The sequence below is a fragment of the Hemiscyllium ocellatum genome, chromosome 34 (genome assembly GCF_020745735.1).
Source record: "Hemiscyllium ocellatum isolate sHemOce1 chromosome 34, sHemOce1.pat.X.cur, whole genome shotgun sequence".
Lineage (NCBI taxonomy): Eukaryota > Metazoa > Chordata > Chondrichthyes > Orectolobiformes > Hemiscylliidae > Hemiscyllium > Hemiscyllium ocellatum.
Window position 1 is genome coordinate 40,347,608 of NC_083434.1, and position 22,956 is coordinate 40,370,563.

Sequence of the window (22,956 nt, forward strand, 5' to 3'; positions counted from 1 at the left end):
AGAGGAAGGCTCAACAACTAATTACATTGCAGATGTCTCACAGACAGCAAACCAGAAAGTAAAATGCACTATATATCCTTCACTTGTTTAATAATTTTAATAAGACCAAAGTAAAGATTGTGACCCTTAAGTAGGATTAAGATAGAAAATCAAATATGACCAACTAATTTGTTAAAATGTTATTTGAACGATCTGTGCAATTTTTAAAATCCTAATAGAAAAATTGGATATTCCTTGAATATCAAATTAATTTTCCAGTGCCAGATAAGTTGTTCAGAAGTAATAATGATTTAGTAGATAGTTCTAAACCCAGCTACACCTCATTTAACAAGATGCAGCTTCTTCAGATTTTTAGCATGAGATTGGAAAACAAAAATTTCCGAAGATTTCCTTTATGAAGGACATCAGCAGCACATTCCTTGGAAGGAGCAGGGAATCACTGACATAAACCTCTCATTTCCACATGTACATGCAGATGCACAAAAGTTACTGCCAGTTTCTCAGTTGTAATGACTGTAAACGTTGACAGTTCCTCTCTCAATATAAATGCAAAATCCAAAGGGCCAACATTTCTTTGTTCCCCTTGGGGCTGATTGGGAGAACCCTAAAGGAATATTCCTGCTGAAATTCTGATGATTGCGATCAGTGCCATATATATTACCACCCATCACCGAGGTGTGACATTCAAAGTCAGCATCTTGAATAATTATTCCCGGCAGTCTTGCCTGACGCCTGCTGTCAGATATGAAATGTGTTCTCTACTTCAGGTCTTGGGAACAATTCCTTGAAAAGGAAATCAATACACATAATTACAAGCAGCTGTCTGCTGCTGACCTCTTTGCTCTTTTCCCCTTAGCATTGTATTGCTCTACATTTAGCTCTTTCAGGCATTAAATTATAGAGTTAAGTCGCTGTCCAATTTTCTCTAAATCACACATGTCGTACGGCTTTAAAGATAAGCAAAGTATTCCTCAGAACACATCTGGGTTTCAGTGGCACAGATTTCACCATCAGTGGGGAAGCAGCAATGCTCCATCTCTGTGACCCGGATTCCCCTTTTCCTTACGCCAATGTGAATCAGGCATCACCGGGTCAAAGGGAGCTCCAGGGGTCCAGCAACAGTGATGTCATCCGGTAGGGTTAGCAGCCAATTGAACGGGGCACAGCCAACCAATCAGTAAACATCATAGCACCGATTTTGCCTTTAATTTTTACATTTTACAGATGGCAGAATAAATGATTGACACATGCACATAAGATTTAGGGAAAAGCTAAAAGATCATACACAATCAAAAAAATAGAAATTATGTGGGATTTATCATAATTTGGAAATGTAACATTCAACATATAGAGAACTAAGCTATCAGGTGCTTTCAGTAGCAATGAACCTAACACACACAGTTACAAGTCCATTTCCACCTCACTGAACAAGATGTTGTTGTACCAATGATGCTATGGTTCTGAAGGAGTCAGACTGCACTCTAAACAGTAACTCTGTTTCTGTTTCCACAGATGCCTGTGCTGAGTTTTTCTGATGATTCCTGTTATTTTGAACTCAGATCTCTAGTATCCACAGTGTTTTGATTCTGACTAATTAGGAGAACAAGTAATGGAAAGAAACAAGTTACAAACTCGAGAGAACTTGCTAAACTATGTTCTTCTTTCATCAACTGCCAAAATTAGAATCAATATTTTAGAGCTTCCTTTTATTTTCAAGGTCCAGAGTTTTGAATTTAATTCTGTCCAGCTTAAGTTGCTTTCGTTAATACGGTATTAAGATTTTGGGTATTTGTGCCAATTAGATGATGGCACATCCTTAACCACAGTCACAATTGACCAGGGCCATCATCAGTGCTAACTCTTGCGGCAGAGGCCTGCAGTTGCTCCTCAAAGTACAGAAGTTGGTCAACTTCAAAACAGTCACTTGGCTTGGCCCCCAACTTCTCCAGATGACCCTTGACCTCTGCCTCTTTGATGTCATGCCTCCTAGCCACCTTCAGGTAGTTGTAAACTCTTTGAAACACATCTGCTTCCAGTTTCTGAGTGGCTCTCCTAAAACACAAAATAAACACCAATTATTAAATTACTGAAGTCCTGGTGCCATGTAACAGGTGTTTACAGAGCAGACGGATGAACAGATGTAAGAAGTTAAAGTATTTACTCTCAACAGAAGGAGATATATCAAGTGCACCTTGGATAAGCACCATTTATCATATGCCATTAATCTCCTGGGGGTGATTGTTTTCTTCAAAGCTGACTGAAATCACTTGTGGACTCATCTTCCCTCAAACAGAATCATGCAGAAGATTCCACAAAGAAGAAGGCCATTGAGCTCATTGTCCACTTGCCTGAATGACTGCAGTTCCAACAACACTCAACCCAGGACAAAGCAGCCCACTTGATTAGCACCACATCCACAAATAGTTGCTCCTTCTACCATCAAGACTCAGTAATAGTCATGTGCACTAGCTGGTACCACTGTTGCATCATTACATTCCTCCATCACTATATCATTTCCACTACCATCTGACCAAAGCTTCAATGAAATGTAAAAGGTCTTTGGGAAGTATTTTCCAAAGTATGACTTTCTTTAACTACAGTCTGGATTAGAGTGGTGCTGAAAAAGCACAGCAGGTCAGGCAGCATCCAAGGAGCAGGAAAACCGATGTTTCGGGCAAAAGCCTTTCATAAGGAATTCTTTCTTTAACTACAGGCAATCCAAAGAGGCACGGGGTGCTCTTCAGGAGAAATGCTGTTCTGTGGAATCTCTGTTGGCTTCTATACTAACACTCCTTGCTCAAAAGAAGTGTATTCATATTATCAATTTGAATTTCAATTCCCATTTGAATCTTGTAAGATGAATTACACAACAGTAGCCTTTCAGTACTATCCTTATCTTATTTACAGAGTAATTTAAATAATTTAAAATATCTTTTCTCTATTGCAACTTATCCATTAGCACTTATCCACTAGCCCTCCAGAAACTCACTAAAACGTCTTAGACAGCAGCTTCCAAATCGATTGCAATGCCATCCAGGCAGCTGATACTCAGGAACACCACCACCTATGTATTCTCCTTCAAGCTACACACCACCCTGACTTGGAAATATATCGCCATGTCATTGAGTGAATATCCTCGAATTCTCTGTATAACGGGATTGTGGGTGTTCCCACACCAAATGGACTGCAGAGGTTCAAGAAGGCAGCTCATCATCTCCTGCTCCAGGGCAATGAGAAACAGGCAGTGGATACAAGATCCAACACATACCCTACCCAGCCAGCAGCACCCACATTCCATGAATGAATCAGAAAGAAGTTGGTTTGTGTTACCATGAGGATTGTGGCTCAGAGTTCTTGTCTATACATTGGAGAGATGGCTAGCCTTGTATCTGTCGATGTAACTGGTAGTGCAGGAACCTTATCTATTATGAACTGCTGCCTGGCTCTGGGAAGTTTTGCAAACTTTTGTTGACACTATTATACATTGTACTGTTCTCTGTCAGTATGTCCCTCAGTGGTCAACACTATTCCCTTTCCTCACTACCTCATACATGACTGCTAATACCACTATTACCTCATGACCCTCCATCACTATCCATTCCCATTCCACTATGAAGTCAATAAACCTGTATTGAAATTTAATTCCTAGTGTATCAGGAGATAAGAATTCAAAAATGTTGAATAAATTTTAATCATTTCCAGGTGGCAATGGACTGACTTATGACAAAAAGTCTTCATGTAACATCTTCTGTTTCTTTCCCGAAAGGTCTTTGGTAAGTATTTGCCAAAGTGTGACTTCCTTTAACCACAGGCAACCCAAAGAGCCAGCCAGCAGCACCCACATTCCATGAAGCTTGAAGAGGGAATCAAACTGATGGTGCTAATCTGCCGGATTTGGAATACTGTGCTTAGTTCTGGTCGCCACGTTACCAAAAGGATGTGGATGCTTTGGAGAGGGTGCAGAGAAGGTTTATGAGGATGTTGCCTGGTAAGAAAGGTGCTGGCTATGAAGAGAGGTTGAGTAGGTTAGGTTTGTTTTCATTAGAAAAAAGGAGATTAAAGGGGGACCTGATTGGCGTTTACGAAATCATGAAGGGTATAGACAGGGTGGATAGAGATAAGCTTTTTCCCAGGGTGAAAGATTCCATAACGAGAGGTCATGCTTTCAAGGTGAGAGGTGGAAAGTTTAAGGGGGATACACGTGAAAGTACTTCACACAGAACGTATTGCCAGCAAAGGTGGGAGAGGCAGGCAGATTCATTTAAGATGCATCTGGACATGTGCATGAGTGGGTGGGGAGCAGAGGGATACAGATGCTTAAGAATGGACCAACAGGTTTAGACGGCACATTTGGATCGGCTCAGGCTTGGAGGGTTGAAGGGCCTGTTCCTGGGCTGTAAATTTTCTTTGTTCTTTGATCCACACACCAGACTTCCAGCCAGGTGAACTAACCAACTCCACCCCCTTAAATACTTGATGCAATTTGGACCTCCTGCCATCAGCACCAGGAAATCTACAGAAAGACTCATGAATACTGAACTCAACAAGCCTCTGTGCGATGGAAATGTTTCAGTTAGCCAGCCTTGTCACAAGTCAAATCCACCTCTTGCAATTACAATCAGATCCTTGTCATAGGAACACCTCTTCATCACTATCTCTGTTTCTCTTTTGAACTCATAGAAGATGAGATGATAATGGATAAGTTGCAATAAAAAAGATACTTTAAATTATTCAAATTACTGTGTAAATAAGGTAAAGGTTAATACTGAAAGGCTGCTATTGTGGAATTCATCTCACAAGATTAAAATGTGAACTGATGATAATTTGAATGCGTTTCTTCCCAGCAAGCCGTGCTAACAGATAAGCCAACACTGAGAAGCAAAAGTTCCACACGGCAGCATTTCCCCTCCATAGCACCCAGTGTGGCTGGCAGTTTTTAGCAAGATCAGGGATAAAGAGACATCAGACCCAATGGCACTGAGCTTTGACAGTGGGTCTGTATAGCACATGTTGATGCTGATCAAAATCCAGAGACTTCACATAAAAGGGATCAAAATGTTAGCCTTTAGAATGAAGTCTTGAATGATCTGCGTCTGGTGAAGGGATTGGGAAATGGTGATTTTTCTCAATGGCACTTCAGGTTCAGATCAGTGAATTTGGATTGAGATGGAAGTTAAGAACTGCCTTTAGAGTATTAACAGCAGGAGATTGTTTGCCTGAATCTTTCCTATAAGTCAATACTGGCCAAACCTAATCGAACCCACTAGAAATCAGTTGCGGATTGTTCTGTTTTAACATGCGATTCGTCAACGTGAATTGGCTCTAGTGCGATTGATGAATTTTAGACATTGTTTGTTATAACAGGAACTTTCTATTGAACAGGTATAGCGGGTTTTCCATAGCATGATCTACTGCGCGATGTTACAGAGCAACATGACTGCGGCACTACAGCAGAATGAACTGCAACTTGTCTTTTTATAATTAAAGATTCTTGATTGAGTTTTAAACTCAAGGGATAAGGGTTTTCACTACCCTCAGTGCAACTGATTGTAACATTTGTTGTGAGTTGTGTAATTTTGTGCAATTATAAATTGAAATAAGAATGTAAAAATGTTTTTTTCTCATGTTGCAATTTTATTTTCCTGCAAAAAATATTTATTAAAAATTTGGAGGGAACATTGAACTCCTCCTCCATTCACTGATGACTCAACACCAATTCCAATCTTAATTCCAACTGCATTCACCTCCTAAACCCAGGTGGGGACCCAGCATTTGAAAGTATCCACAATGGTGCAGGAGAGATGGCACAGCAGCATGGGACGTGGTTACTGCATACGCACCAGCTTATGGTTAGAGCAATTTGGTGCTATCATCATTGTTCATTTACTAGAATCTAATTGGTAAAGAGAAACCACTAGCGAGTTTTAACAAGAAGATTACAACAGGATGCAGTTTGTTACATGAGAGCAATCAGGTCGAAGTAACTAAGTTCAATATTGTTTATAGGACTGTCAGGAGTGCTGTGATTTGGATGTGCTGTGAATTTGCTGTGGATATAGGTCTTCACACATGAAGATCCTAATAGGTTCTGCCTTTCTTCACTCATATCCTTATGATGTTACTAGAGTGGACAGGGTTTAATGCAGCCTCTGATATTAATCCTTCCAGAAATATTATTTTAAACAACAGTGGTGAGGATCTTTAAAGAGGCAGAAGTACCCAAGGAGCAAGTTTCCTTCGATGAGGCCTAAAGGTTTTCACTGAGGGTCTCTACCACCTTTCCAAAAAAATGCAGGGAACCTCCAGGACGTAATCCTGCCCAATACTCCACCACCGAGGGAAGTTCCGGAGATCAACCTATTGGCATGACATTGTGGAAGGGACAGTCAGAGGCTATCCTGGTATTGGCAGGCAAAGGGTGAGGAGAAGGGATCGAGATCAGCTGAGTAATCCCATACTGCTGCAGTGATCCTGGCTGATTTCCGCTACTGTCACAAAGTCAAACCCAGCTCACCGTGCTGCAACATGGTACAGCCTCCACACACCCCGTGTTGGGGGCTTTTCTCCAACCCACCGAGCTAGGGGTTCGAGACAAGGACTTCCTGACAGGGAGGAATGCAGGCAGGAACACTCATTTCAACAGATAGAGGTGACAGCCCTTGACACCAAGGCTGCATTCGACCAGGTGGGGTGCCAAGGAACCCTAGCAAAACTGGAATCAATGGGTCTTGGAGCAAACTCTCCACTGGTTGGAGTCATATCTGGCAAATAGGGAGATGGGCGCAGGTGTCAGAGGTCAGTCATCTCAGCTCCAGGACACCTCTGCAGGGGTTCCTCAGGATAGTGTCCTAGACCTAACTAACTTTGGCTCCTTCATCCATGACCTTCCCTCCATCATAAAGTCTGAAGTGCGATGTTCATCAATAATTGCACCATGTTCAGCACTATTCGCAACTCCTCAGATACTGAAGCAGTCCATGTTCAAATACAACAGGATCTGAACAACATCCAGGCTTGGGCTGACAAGTGGCAAGTAACATTCACAACACACAAGTGTCAGGCACTGACCATCTCCAAAAGAGACAACCTCATCGCCACCCCTTAGTATTACCATCACTGAAACTCTCACTCTCCACACCTTGCAGGGTTACCATTGACTAGACACTTAACTGGACCCACCACATAAATACAGTGTTACTCTGACTGACAGAATTACATAAGAATCTCAGAAAATCAATTAATCAATAAATGCTGGTCAGCCAGTGATGCCTATATTCCATAAGTGAATCAATCCAAAAAGAAATAGGAATAAGGAAGGGAAGAATGGGCTATTCACGTTTTGCTAAATAATGAAACCCACTAATCCGAACTGAAAAACAAGCATAAAACATCCCTACTCATTCACTGCAGAGAAGGATAGAGTGGCAGGCACATTGTAATGAAGCCATTAGCTCCTTACTATAGAAATATGTTTGTTAATTTTCTATTATTGGGCCTGTAATGAGCAAAAGAGTGATTTCTTTCATCCCGAAAGGCAGTGCTCACCTCTGGCCATAATGAACGTGATCTGAAATCTATACACCGAACTGATGTTTTTCAATTGCACATTTCAAAAATATAGTAATATCCAACTGAAGTGTGGGAAATTATCTGAGATTCATGTGATTCTGTCAGTTTGGGTAAAGCTTGACAAGTGTAATGCTGAGAGGATGTTTCCCCTCATGAGGGACATGAGAGCAAGGGGGTACAGTTTCTGAATACAAGTCTCCCATTTAAGACAAAGACAAGGAGGAATTTCTTCTTCTGGAGGGTTATTTGTCTTTAGAAATCTTCTGCACAGCGAGACTGGATCTTCGGCTATAGTCAAGGCTGAATTTGACATGTTCTTGAACCCCAGGGAGGGCAAAGGTTTTATGGAACAAGCAGCAAAGTAGAGTTTCCTGTGTTCTTAAGCTGACAAACAGGAGCAACAATAAACAAATAGACAGCCCATTCTTCTCGTGGACTAGAACAACTTTGACAACATCAAGTGGTAACTGATTAGCACATCACACTTGTGGCTCTCTTCATTTCATCAAGCTGTCAGTGGGTTGACAGCTAATCCAAACCCTCTCCTGATACTGGAACTAAGCAAGAATTTCCTATAAAATCTTGTTCTGTGACTCACCTCGTCCTGTGCTTCAGTGGGCTAGAGGCAAGAGTCATGTGTGTGGTATTTGCCCAAACCAGCCATGAATAAAAATGGCTTACAACTTCATACAAAACCATCACAATTGAAGACAGTTACTGTAATTAGATGCTGGAGATATGGAACTTCACTGCATTGTAGACACAATGAGATTGTTGAGATTTGCTAGCATTTGTAATCAGCTGTATGTATTTATTGCAGCTTGCAACTAAATGCACAAGTACATGGCTCTTAGTTTTCTTGTGAACACTCTCTTCTGGACCTGTGGTATGGCATTAATTGCACAGTGATGCTGTCCAATGAAACAGCTATTTATTGCTTGTTGTTCATGTTCACTGTAGACCCTGCTGTGAAACATGGCACCATATTGTCTCAGGGCCGACTTCTTCACTTTGAATGTTCTCTTGTCAGAGAATGAGATAGTTGGATCAATGGGGTAAGCCAATGATAGGTGGGAAATGGCTAGCACGGAGCCAGCATCAACCAGCCAGACTGAATGGCCTGTTTCTGTGCTGTAGACTCAGTGCATTTTTAACACAATTCTTGCTCACTGTATTAACGCACATTGAATTAAAACCCCTTGTTCCCATCTTCAAACATGGCAATGCTTTGCTTCAACATTCCCTTGCATCCTCCTCCAACAGGCCCTTTAGCTGATGGTCCTGTAAGCCTATCCTCGTCACCCCAGCAGTGCTCTCTCAGTGTAGTACTTTCAGATGGTTAGCTTCTATCAAACACACTTGCCCCAATCTTTGCATTAACAGAGGATTTACAAACTAGCCCAAACAATCCCTGCAAGTGTTTATGCTCCACATGAGCTTCCTCCTATCTTTCTAACATTTTAACCCTCTATTCCCATCTCTCTTGTGTGTTTTTCCAGCTTTCCCTTAAATGTATAGGTTCTGTTGACCACAAATGTGGTTTCAAGATCTATGTGTTTGCCACCATTTGTTTCCCATCGCTTCTCCTGATTCATTATGCACTCTGTAAGCTGCCCTCTCACATGTCACACATTGCAGGATGTTTCAGTGCATTCAAACTTTCCAGACATAGAGTCATAGAAATGTATAGCATGGAAACTGACCCTTCAGTCCAACTCATCCGTGTCAATAAATGTTGTAATTGTACCAGTCTCCACCACCTCCTCTGGCAGCTCATTCCCTACATGCACCATCCTCTGTGTGAAAAAGTTGCCTCTTGAATCCCATTTAAACCTTCCCCTCTCACTTTAAACCTACGTCCTCCAGTTTTAGACTCCCCTACCCTGGGGAAAAATCCTTGGAGCTTCACTCTGTCCATTCCTCTCATGATTTTATAAACCTCTATAAGGTCACCCCTTAGCCTCTGACGCTCAAGGGAAACAGCTCCAGGCATCCAGGATGTGGGGCCTAACGGAATTTTAATATTTCAACCAGGATAGGCACAAAACCCAATTCTTAATTCCAAGTGGTCTCTATACAAGACCCTCGTGATTACAAGAAATATATGCTGTTGGTATCAATACACCTCAGCATCTCGCGGCTTCTCTGTTGTCTCTCTCCTTGTCAAATTCTCTGTCTTATGTCCATATTCCTCCAGCTTAGCCTTCAATTACTCAGGTCCTACATTCTAGGCTCCCTTTCCAAAGACCCTGTACCTCCTTATAGCCCATCTCTTTCAACAAGCTTAAGATGCCCCCTCTCCAATATCAGACTCTGCAGCTTGATATACAACTGTATTATCTGATTATGCCTCCAAGCAATTGCCAACATTACAAGCAAATTGGTGAGTTTGTTCTGGAGTCAGTGATACACACCAAGGGTCTATATAATTTGAAGAAAAACCAAACCAGTTCACTGCAGTGCTCATTGTCACATGAGTCTGTTTACAACTGATGCTCACTGTGCTTGATTGGCTAATACTGGGTGTGGACTCCAAGCTAAAGTTAACAGACATAAGGAAAGTATGAGCTACAATTTTAAAAATATATTCTTTCATGCAATCTACCAATTCTAGTTTGTGTTGCTTATAATGAATGGCTTGACAGGGTCATTTCTGAAGGCAATTAAGAGTAAACCTATGGGTGTTGAGTCATTTGTAGGTGCAGATTTCCTTTCCTAAAGTGGGGACATTAATGACCCATACTCGGTGTTAGGTTAATCAATGGAAGTTTCATGTTCACCATTACAGTCACATTTATTCACAGAATTCAAACTTTGCCCTTTAGGATTTCCATCAGGTGGAATTTGAATCTGTGGCCCAAGCTATTAGCATCGCCCTCAGGATTATTAGTCCCGAATTAATATTGCTGCACCAATGTATCTAGAAGGACAAGAGCAGACATATGGAACACCATCACAATGCAAGTTCCACTCCAATATGTTCACCAACCTGACTTGGAAATATATCGCTCTTCCTTCACTGTCGCTGGGTCAAAATCCTGGAATTCCCTCCCAAAGGGCATTGTGGGTCAACCTACAGCATATGGACTGCAGCAGTTCAAGAAGGCAGCTTACCCCCACCTTCTCAAGGGCAATCAGGGAGGGGTGATAAGGGCTTGGCCAGTGATACCCACATCCCATGAGAGAATATTTAAAAATCTGCATGGATAGTTTGTAGATAATGAAATATTTTGAAGTGTAATAGTGTCATAGAGTCATACAGCATGGAAACAGACCCTTCGCTCCAACTTGTCCACGCTGACCAGGTTTCCTGAACTAAACAAGTCCCATTTGCCTGCATTTGGCCTATATCTCTCTAAACCTTTCCTATCCATATACCTGTCCAAATCTCTTTTAAATGTTGTAATTGTAGCCATCTCTACCACTTCCTCTGACAGTTTGTTCCACATATGCACCATCCTCTGTGTGAAAAGTTACCCCTCAGGTTCTTTTAAATCTTTCCCCAGACAACAACTCACCAGGACAAAGGACCCGATACCCAGCATGAGCAAAACCAACGTAGTGTACAAAATCCCATGCAAGGACTGCACAAAACACTACATAGGACAAACAGGAAGACAGCTAACAACCCGCATCCATGAACACCAACTAGCCACGAAACGACACGACCAGCTATCCCTAGTAGCCATACACTCAGATGACAAACAACATGAATTCAATTGGGACAACACCAGAACAGCCAGGGAATTCCTAGAGGCATGGCACTCATCCACAAATTCTATCAACAGACACATCGACCTAGACCCTATATACCGGCCACTGCAGCGGACAGCCACTGACAACCGGAAGAGGCAGATTCAAACCACTATAAATGCCGGAGAAATCAGCACAGAAGCGCTTCACAGGAGGCTCCCAAGCACTGAGGATGTCACCTAGAAAGGGGACGAAACGTTTGCAACAAAAACTCCCAGCTCGGCGAACAGAACCACAACAAATCTTTCCCCTCTCAACTTAAACCTGAGCCCTTTAGTTTTGGACACACCTATCCTGAGGAAAAGACTTTCCCCAGGGTATTCATCCAATCCATGCCCCTCTGGATCTTTTAAACCTCTGTAAGGTCACCCCTTGGCTTCCTACTCTCTAGTGAAAAAGGTCACAGCTTATCCAGCCTCTCCAAAAACCAAAACCCTCCTGTTTCAGTAGCACCCTTGTAAATTTTTTCTGTATCCTTTCCAATGTAATTCTACAATAGGGCAAGCAGAACAGGACACAGGACTCCAAGATTGGTCTTATCAGTGTCCTGTACAGGTGCAACAGGATGACCCAACTCTCTATTGTACTCAGCACTCTGTATACTCAGCACTATATTGTTCTGATGCATGTCAGATACAAAAAAATGCACAACAAATCAGGTAAATACAACCGTGACCATCTTGAATCCAACAGTCTAAAATTGAACAATCTCAAATGTTGTTGGATGTTACAGTTATCACTGTCACCTAAAGCATGAACAATGGTCTTTTTTAAGGAAGCAAAAACATAGTTGAAGAATTGCTGTCAGACAGTTTCTTAGATTTACTGATATTGATTATGTAGACAATGCTCTCTGGCTGTTTGATGTAACTGACTGAAACTCATTGCCTGTTAATGTCTATAAAAGATTAACAGTCATACAGCTGAGGAATACAAATCTCAGGTCTGACCGAGCTTCAGGAAATCCCTTGGTCCTGGACCGAGATGGGAACGGTGTGCAGAAGGAACACTGAGGTTATATTGAGTAAACGAAAGGCCAAGTTGAACAGCCGGACAGACAACAGCTCAATTATTTTTGTCAGCAGTGTATTTCCCAAGAATGGATAGTTTTAAAGGTGTAGCTTTTCACTGAGGTTGATTCAGATGCCAATCGAAAAGTGATCCTTGCAAAGTAATTGCCAGGAGGGTAATTTGAACGTGTAAAATTTGTTCAGGGAGCAAATAACCTCAGCAGCTATTTCCAATCAGTTTGTACTGACTGGTCTTTGATTGTCAATTGGATTCTGACAATGACATTGTTCCGGAAGTAATTAGCAGGACTTTGTTAGTATTGCCTCATAATATTAGGGGGTTGTATAAATTTGTGTACAATTTTCTGACCGCTACAAATTGCCAGGCTTGCTGTTACCTGCAGCAAATATTGCCCCTGGACACCCAGCAACCGGAAATAATTTCTCTCTATCCACCTTCTCTCACTAACAATCAATTCATCCCTTAACTTTCTAATGACATTCTACTTTGTTCCTGTGATTTAACAGGGGGCCAGGGATATCCCCATGCTGGGTAAATCTGTACTGAACAGAATCCAAGGCCAATATTTTTTTCCTGTTCTGAGCGCTCGCAAATGGAAGAACTTGACCATTGTAATTGGCTCTCCCCCAGGACCCAAACTTAACTCAGTGCAAGTGGAGGGGTTTTTCAATGAGTTAAAGCTTTGCTCCCTCCATCTTTCATAATCCATTCTCACTTTGTTCAGGTATCCAATGAGAACAGTATCATGGAGCCTGGTAGTTCATTCATAGACTCCTAGATTCAGCCAGTGGGGCGGCACTGTGGCTCAGTGGTTAGCACTGCAGCCTCACAGCACCGGGGACCTGGGTTCAATTCCAGCCTCGGGCAACTGTCTGTGTCTGTGTGGAGTTTACACATTCTCCCCATGTCTGCATGGGTTTCCTCTGGGTGCTCCGGTTTCCTCCCACAATCCAACGATGTGCAGGTCAGGTGGATTGGCCATGCTAAATTGCCTGTAGTGTTAGGTGCATTAGTCAGGGGAAATGTCGAGAAATAGGGAATGGGTCTGGGTGGATTACTCTTTGGAGGGTTGGTGTGGACTTGTTGGGCCAAAGGGCCTGTTTTCACACTGTAGGGATTCTAAGTTCAGTCCAGAAAAGGCCCTTCAGTCCATCGAGTCAGCATCAACATAACTACAGTCAGTCCTTCTATAATGTGATGGTTGAACTCTTGTGCAACCCCACGTAACAGAAAAATTGTGCTTTAGAAACAGCACTTAAAGTATTGACGATGTAATCATTTTACAGCCAACACAAGTTTTAAAAGTTCAAGCTTTACAAATAGCGACCCCAATTTGTCAATTGTGTTATAGCAAATTCGCTTTGAGGAAACACGTGTTTCCTAAAAGTGCACTAATCCCTATTTCCTGCACTTGTCCCACATACTTGAATGTTATGATATTTGAAGAACTCATCCAAACAGTTTTCAAAGGTTGTAAGATTTCCGGCTTCCACTATCTTCCCAGGCAGTGCATTCCAGATTTTCACCACCTGCTGAGTGAAAACGTTTTTTTCCTAAATTCCTTCTGAATCTGCTGTCTCTTAACTTCATACTATATCCCCTTGTGATTGACCCCTCAACTAAGGGGAACAGCTGCTCTCTATCACCCCATGCATACTCCTCATAATCTTATCCAACTTAATCATGTCTTTCCCACCCCCCTCCCCCCCACCCCCAAGTCTGTTCTCCTCAAAAGAAAACAATCCAAGCCTACATAGTCTGTTGTTGTAGCTCAATTTCTCCATCCTTATTTAGGACCTTCTTGTGTTGCAGTGGTGGTGTCCCTACCCTTGGTCTGGGAGGCTTGGGTTCAAGTCCCACTTGCTCCAGAGGTATGTAATAACAGCATGTTTTGAGAAGATTTGTAGCTCAGGTATAAGTTCTGGATGTAGGTTTGCTCACTGAGCTAGAAGATTCGTTTTCAGACGTTTCATCACCATATAGGTAACATCTTCAGTGAGCCTCCGGATGAAGCACTGGTGGTGTAGCCCACTTTCTATTTATGTGTTTGGGTTTCCTTGGGTTGGTGATGTTATTTCCTATTCTTTTTCTCAGGGAGTGGTAAATGTGATCCAAGTCAATGTGTTTGTCAATAGATTTCCAGTTGGAATGCCATGCTTCTAGGAATTCTCGTGCCTGTCTTTGTTTGGCTTGTCCTAGGATGGATGTGTTGTCCCAGTTGAAGTGATGTCCTTCCTTAACTGTAAGTGAGGATATTAGTGAGAATGGGTCATGTCTTTTTGTGGCTAATGGGTGTTCATGTATCCTGGTGGCTAATTTTCTGTCTGTTTGTCCAATGCAGTGTCTGTTCCAGTTCTTGCAAGGTATTTTGTAAATGACATTAGTTTTGCTCATTGTCTGTCTAGGGTCTTTCGTGTTCATTAGCTGCTGTTTTAGTGTGTTGGTGGGTTTGTGGGCTATCATGATGCCAAGGCGTCTGAGTAGTCTGGCAGTCATTTCCAAGATGTCTTCGATGTAGGGGAGAGTGGCTAGGGTTTCTGGACATGTCTTGTCTGCTTGCTTGGGTTTGCTGCTGAAAAATTGACGTACTGTATTCATTGGGTACCCATTCTTTTTTAATACACTGTATAGGTGATTTTCCACCACTCTGCGTAGTTCCTCTGTGCTGCAGTGTGTGGTGGCTTGTTGAAATAACGTTCTAATGTTGGGATGATTGCTTTTGTAGCTCAATATTTGGTCCGAATGTGTTGTTTTCCTGTATATGCTGACTTGAAGTTCCCCATTGGCTGTTCACTCTACTACTAGGAACGTTTGATGTTGTTTTCCTTCTCTTTAGTGAATTTTATGTCAGTAAGGGTATTATTGATGATCTTGAAGGTTTCCTCTAATTTGTTTCGTTTAGTGATGACAAAGGTGTCATCCATGTAGCGAGCCCAAAGTTTGGGTTGGATGGTTGGCAGAGCTGTTGTTTGAGTGTCTGAATTACTGCCTCTGCTAAGAACCCTGATATCAGAGATCTCATGGCGGTTCCATTGGTTTGTCTGTAGGTTTTGTTGTTGAAGGTGAAGTGGGTGGTAAGGCATAGGTCCACTAGCTTGACGATATTGTCCTTGCTGAAGTTGGTGGTGTTTGATGTATGTGTCTTTGGGTCTTCTAATAGTGTTGTCAGCGTTTCCTTGGCCAGGTTGATGTTCGTCACCATAGGAAATGACTTCACCACAGGAAATGACATCACCAACCCAAGGAAACCTAAACGCATAAATAGAAAGTGGGCTACACCATCAGTGCTTCATCCAGAGGCTCACTGAAGATGTTACATAGTATGATGAGCAAATGTCTGAAAACGAACCTTCTAGCACAGTGAGCAAACCTACATCCAGTGTGTAATAACATTTCTGAAGGGGTTGGTTAGAAAAATAGGTTAAATTGAAAAAGAAATGGAAATAGTGTTCCCTCTAATCCTTTTTTCTCCTGTGATGGACCTTTCAAATCCATGCACAGTGCTAACCACCTGAAAGGGAAGTCAATACTGTGATCCATGTACACAGAACTTCAGAGTGGCTTTATGCAGCTAAGAGATAACGTTGTTTTGGAGTATCACTGGGAAACTAATTTGGAATAAACCTTTGGGTGTTGACCATGGACATTACGCAACACCTTGACCCATAACAGTTGACTTGCCAACCAATCAGCATTTCTCATGTAGTATAGACTGGTCCTCCCTTGGAATTTTGGCATTCTTGCAAATGTCCTGATACGTACAAGATGAAGAGCTTTGATAGTATGTCTCTTTGTCACTGAAATCCCTGCATGGCAACTTCAAGGAGCATTGGGATGCAGCAGGATGGAGAACTGGAGATTGGAGCCTCAGAACTCACACAAACTTGCTTTCACTGACATGGGGAGCCAAGAGCTAAGGAATAGTCAGACGGCCCAGACATTCCACTGGCCGGATAGTTATTTTTGCAGTTTAGGTGGGAGTCACACATGGGGATCCTGCGTAATTCCCAGACAGCGCAAATCCTGCCAGAGTCACCTGGGAAAATGAAGGTCCTGCTGAGTGATTCCCTGCATGTGGAACTCTCCAAAACCCGGAGAATTTGGAGGGTTCAGCTGCATTTAAATAAATTGTTTATCAGGAAGAGTTAGGTTATTAAAACCGATCCAGTAACACCCTCCCCAGACCCCAACACACCTTGGGTCCTGACCAAACAACACACCTCACCCCCACCCCACCCACCAGTCCTGGGACCTGACACAGTCACAGGTGCTGACCCTGTCCCCACTGGATCCAATATCTCCCATCCACCCTGATTTACCCTAAATATGTCATCGCTAATATAGACCCATTATCACCTCACACCTTAGAATTGTACCTATGCACCCTACCCACCTGGCAGACCACTCCTGTCCATTTGGCACTCTACCCTAACCCAACTACCCTCTCGTCACCCTCACCACACATTTACTTTACATAGAGTCATACAGCATGGAAGCCAACCCTGTGTCCCACCTGCCTCTGCTAGGCCTATATCCCTCCAAACCTTTCCTTTCCAACTACTATCCAAATGTCCTTTAAACATTGTAACTGTACCCACATCCACCACATCCTCAGGAAGTTCATTCCACACATGAACCACTCTCTGTGTAAAACATTTGCCCCTTATGTCTTTTTAAAATCTTTCTCCTCTCACCTTAAAAAAAATGACCCCAGTCTTGAAATCCCCCACCCTAGGGAAAAGGTCATTCACCTTATCTATATCCCATATGAATTTATAAACCTCTGTCAGGTGAGCCCTCAACCTCCTACACTCCAGTGAGAAAAGTCCCAGCCTTTTCAGCCTCTCCTTATAACTCAAACCCTCATTTCCTGACAACACCCGTAAATCTTTGCTCAACCCTCTCCAGCTTAATAATATCCTTCCTTCACATACTCCCCACTTAACAAAAGCTGACAGCGTGATCGTCTGTGATGCCAGACATTTTAAATCACAGAATGCTGCAAATGATTGCAGTGGGAAAGGGGATGTGCTTTCCCTTCCCCAGACTAGCCGCACTACTAATCCAGAATCCTTCCCCAGACTATGCTGCACCTACTAAAGGAGCTGTCAGAATGGAAGAATGTTCTCACATTTCTGAAAGAGTCCTGGTCAGAATCTCCTGTCAGAAATGAGGGGCTTTCTCATTGTATAACAATGGAGCAGAGTGGTAATCATGTGAGACTGCTACTCCTTGGAAAATGTGGAATATTTGCAGCTTGGAGAGCTGTCACCATCTGCCCGGCATTTCCCTGAGAGCTGGTTTTATTTAGAAAAGCAATTCCACTTATTGCTGTTTACACAAATACATTGATAATGGGACAATCGGCCATATCCCTGCTCTCTCATTCCACTCCTCATTGGCATCAGTTTGCCCATTCAGAACAGGCTTTCAATGTTAGCATGGGTAATTATTCTCACTGCTGCTAATGAGAAACAACCCAATTATATTTTAATGTCGGACTGCCTTTTTCATTATCTAGTGAGAAATTCAGGCATATAACTCAGGAGTTTCTCTTTGTAAATCGTCTTTAATAATGGTCATCCAAAGTGTTAAGCACATCTCAGGAACTGCTCAGGATAAGTTTCATCTTTCTAATAAAGGTCAAATAATTACATTTGAGATTAAACATGTTCCACAAAAGTTAACTGATCATAGTCTGGAACAAAAATGGATGCACTAAGTGCTACATGACACCCAAGGTTCACTTTATAACACTCTAACCTCCTACTGACAAGATTATGGATACAAGTCCCATTCTGGAGCATGAGACACACAATCCAGTCTGACAGGGCAAGGCTGAGGAAGAGCTGCAGTTCTGGAGATCCTGGTTTGAAACCAACATTAGGCTCAAGGGCTTCTTCCAGAAGAACTATTCTAAAGAAGGACCAGGAAGATTTTTTGGTGCCTTGACTGATAGTTATCCCTCAATTAACATCACAACAAACAAATTTTGCGTGGAAGTGGTGAGGAAAAGGTTGGATGTCAGTATTGGTAATATAACTGATGCAGGCTCGATGGGCTGAATAGCCTCCTCCTACTCCCTATTAATTCTGTGATCCTGTGAAATTATCTGGTCATTATTACACTGCCATTTGTGGGAGCTTACTATGCACATACTCACAGCTGTATTTCCTGTATCACACCTGTGGCTGCATTGACCATAAAACATTTTTGGATGCCCAGGCATGAAAGGTGCTATGTAAATGTAATTCACCCTTCTTCTCTTCCTATAACTGATTTATCTGAAAAAGCACAGCCAATTTAATGATCTTTCCATCCACACCAATGTGTATTTCTCACAAGATAGCGAAATGAGCTTTGCTTCACTCCACACAGAGTGCTGCCAGAGCTGCTGAGTTTCGCCAGCATTTTTAGTTCTTAACCCAAATTGGCTTTCCAATTGCCCCTGCAGGTTTGCTGCTCCTCTTCCTCTTGCATCCCAACAGATTTGTGAACCCTCTCAATCACCAGCCTCAACTGGACTGTCCATTAGCCAAGAATACTTACACTGACGTCTTCTGACACTCTCTGGCTGTAGGCCTCTGGCCTTCTCTCTCTGCGCCTCTTTCTGTGTAACCCTTCAGCCTCTCCCTCAGTCACCTTCTGCTCTCAAACTATAGATTCCTTTGACCCAGGTGGAGCGCTGTGGGAATATGTTGATATGGGCAAGGGTTACTGGCCCAAATCCAGCATTCCCCAGACAACATTGCCACAACTCTGGTCTCACAGCTGCCTAGCAGATAGTACCAGAGTGTACCAGAATCCCTACAGTGAGGAAGCAGTCCATTTGGCCCCATTGAGTCCACACTGACCCTCCAAAGAGCATCTCATCCAGACTCAGCTCCACAGCCCTATCCCCTCCTCCAACCTTGCATTTCCCATGGCTAGTCCACCTGACCTGCACATCCCCATACATTGTGGACAATTTTGCATGGTCAATCTATATAACCATGCACATCCCTACACACTATGGACAATTTACCATGGCCAATCCACCTAACCTGGACTGTGGGAGGAAACCAGAGCACCCGGAGGAAACCCATGCAGACAAGGGGAGAATGTACAAATTCCACACAGTCGCTCGAAGTTAGAATTGAACCTGGGTCCCTGATGCTGTGAGGCAGCTAATCACTGAGCCACTCTGCCCACATCGCAGCCACTGAATACTATTGTCAGTATAAAACTGACAGAAAACTTTTCAGCATTCTGAGACACAAATGTCCGGTGCGCAGAGGTCAGAAAGTTTGATCTGCAGAAATATCCTTTTAGCCTACCCCCCAGGAAGCTCCCATCTGCAGGATTTAACCCCGAGGGAGCCAACTGCAAACTCTCCTCTCATGGCTGGGACCAGCTGCCCAGCTGCACAGGTGAAGGTGAAGAGACACCAGTCGGTGATCCTGTCAGCACGCTGTGCTGAGATCCGTACTCCAGAGATGCCAAGTTTAATACAGGCTGACAGACTGCCTGCTTAAAAGCTTTTCTGTGGTTCTGCACAGAGCATGTGTTCAAGTTAACACCACCTGCGATCTTTGCAATGTTTGAACTGTGAGAGAGCTGATTTTCTCTATGAATTTCCCCCAGCTTGTGGAAGGATTGGCCACACAGGACATTCACTGGGGTTTCCACCTGAGTTATCCTGTTGGTGGTGTTGCCAAAGTCTGCCCTCACAGGGTGTGGTTGAAGAAAATAGCAATGACTTGGAGTTTTTACTGCAAGGGAAGAGGTCATTCAGCCCATCATATCTGTGCTGGTTATCAAGAATCTGCACTAGAGCCATTTCTCAGCATCTATTCCACAGCCTTGTACGCTATGGCATTTCAAGTGTTCATTTTAATAGTTCGGAAATATCTTAAGGGTTCCTGCCTCTCCCACTCTTTCAGCAGTTCATTCCACATAACCACCAACCTCTAAGTGAAAATAATTTTTCTCAAATCCCCTCCTACTCCTTAATGTGAACTTGTGCCCCTTGGGTACTGACTACAGGCAACATTTTTCTCCCGACCTACGCTGCGTGTGCCCGTCAGAGCTTTGTACACCTCAGTCAGATCTCCACTCAACCTTCTCCGTGTGAAGGAAAACCAACCTCAGTCTCTCTTCGTAGCTGAAATACTCCAGCCTGTTAGGCAAGATCATGGTGAATCTCTTCTGCACCCTCATATGCAACCACATTCTTCCTAAAGTGTTGCAACCAGAACTGCACACCACAATACTCCAGCTGTGGCCTTACTAACATTGTGCACAGCTCCATCATATCTCCTTACTCAATGCCTTCACTAATAAAGGCCATGTATTCTACATCTCGTATCCCATATGCCTTCTTATTTACCTGTCTCTTAAGGATCTATGGACATGCACACCAAAGTCCCACCAATTCTTTAGGTAAAAACAATGACTGCAGATGCTGGAAACCAGATTCTGGAGTAGAGTGGTGCTGGAAAAGCACAGCAGTTCAGGCAGCATCCAAGGAGCAGGCAAATCCGACATTTCGGGCAAAAGCCCTTCATCAGGAATACCTTTTGGGCTTTTGCCAGAAATGCTGGATTTTCCTGCTCCTTGAATGCTGCCTGAACTGCTGTGCTTTTCCAGCACCACTCTACTCCACAATTCCACTAATTGTCTGTTGTCCTTAGACTCCAACATGCTTTCCCTTGGCTTGTTCATCCTCATCAAAATGCACACCCTCACCCTTGAACACCTTGAATGGCATGTACCACTTTTAAGCCCATCTGGCCAAGGGCAAGTTCGACAAGAACATGTATACGATGAAGCGAAGTGTGGAAGGATATATTGATGGGGTTAGATGAAGACAGGGTGAGGCGACCCATGCAGAGAATAAAGGCTAGCATGATTCAGTTGGGCCAAATGGCCTACTCCTGCATTGTCGACTTGATGTAACTCGAGATGCAGCTCAGACTGTTCTGAGAAAGAGGGAATTGCGAACTGGCAGGATGAAAACATGTGACACCTGTTATCTAGAATGCAGTGCCACAGTCACAAAGAACTAAATTTATTATAGGAGAATCTGCCACTGTGACCATTGTAAATATTTCTTACAACCTGTTGGCAATAAAATTAACTTCAGGAGTAGGTTTCCAGAAGCCTGATTTAAATTCTGTAATTAATCAGAATCTATTGTATCTGAAACGTGTTAATTTTGTAAATGTCAAGCAAGGGAAAAAGATATTGCCGAGCCAAGGCAGTCGACCTCTTCCAGTGTGACAAACACTGATCCAGATACCGAATGCACAAACCTGTCTCATTAAAACTCACTGGCAGCAACTGAAAAATACTGCAAGGTTCTGTTCCAGTGGCAAATTAATTCTGAACTTTTATGAAAAATACATAGACGAGCACTTTAGCTCAATGAAAACAACTCAGTAACACGCTCTTAATATTCCCCCCGGCCCTTTAATGCTCCGGGGGTAAGATAAACGTCTGGCTATTTTTCCTTTCGAATGGAATACACATCCTCTTTCCAATTGGCTGCTTTGTATTATTTAGAAAGTAATCAATTTAATCAGAGAGAGCACCATTTAGTTTAGCTGACACGTGTAGCTTTCCTTTGCTTACATATGTATAATTAATCTTCCCCTAACCTCTATCCCTCGCGCTAACATTAATAGCACTCTTTAAGTTTTTGGTTTTAGTTCTAATTTTGGCATGATTCTTTTCTTCATATCGTGTTCCTTCCTTTTTTAAATCATGCATGGGATGTGGGTCTCATTGACAAAGGCCAGCATTTATCATTCATCTCTAGCTATTCCTTGAGCTTATCTTCTTGAACAGCTGCAGTCTTCAGGTTGTGAGGAGACCCCCAGAGCAGGTTCCACAGTCTGGAACTCCATCTTCTCCCACCCACATAGAACAAGTTCCAGGAGTCTGACCATGTGACTGCTGTCATGTCTCCAAGTCAGGGTGGTGAGTGGCTTGGAGTGGAAGGTGCAGGTGGTAGGTGTTCCCGTGTATCTGCTGCTTGTATGAACAAAGAACAAAGAAAATTTACAGCCCAGGAACAGGCCCTTCAGCCCTCCAAGCCTGAGCCAATCCAAATGTTCTGTCTAAACCTGTTGGTCAATTCCTTAGCATTTGTATTCCTCTGCTCCCCATCTACTCATGCATCTGTCCAGACGCAACTTAAATGAATCTACCATGCCTGCCTCTACCATGTCTGCTGGCAACGCGTTCCAGACACCCACCACCCTCTGTGTGAAGTACCATGCTGCGTGTATCCCCCTTAAACTTTTCACCTCTCGCCTTGAAAGCGTGACCTCCCGTTATTGAATCCCTGACCCTGGGAAAAAGCTTGTCTCTATCCACCCTGTCTATACCCTTCATGATTTTGTAAACGTCAGTCAGGTCCCCCCTCAATCTCCTTTTTTCGAGTGAAAATAAACCTAACCTACTCAACCTCTCTTCATAGCTAGAGGTTGAGTAGGTTAGGTTTATTAGTATGGTAGAGGTTGTGAGCTTGAAAGGTGCAATGCAAGTAAGAAGCGTTGGTGAATTTCTGTAGTGTGTCTGATAGATTTTGATGGAGCGTTGATGAGGATGGCTCACACT

At 43.0% G+C, this 22,956-nt stretch overlaps 1 protein-coding gene across 1 annotated transcript in view; it reads right to left on the minus strand.

Moving 5' to 3' along the window:
* Nucleotides 1–1,773: 1,773 nt before the first annotated feature.
* nek11 (NIMA-related kinase 11) overlaps nucleotides 1,774–22,956 on the minus strand; it is a 292,196-nt gene continuing 271,013 nt past the window's right edge. Inside the window, exon 16 of the mRNA XM_060850033.1 lies at nucleotides 1,774–2,052. Within this exon, the coding sequence (XP_060706016.1) occupies nucleotides 1,827–2,052 (226 nt within the window). The 3' untranslated portion in view covers nucleotides 1,774–1,826. The remainder of the gene's footprint in view (nucleotides 2,053–22,956) is intronic.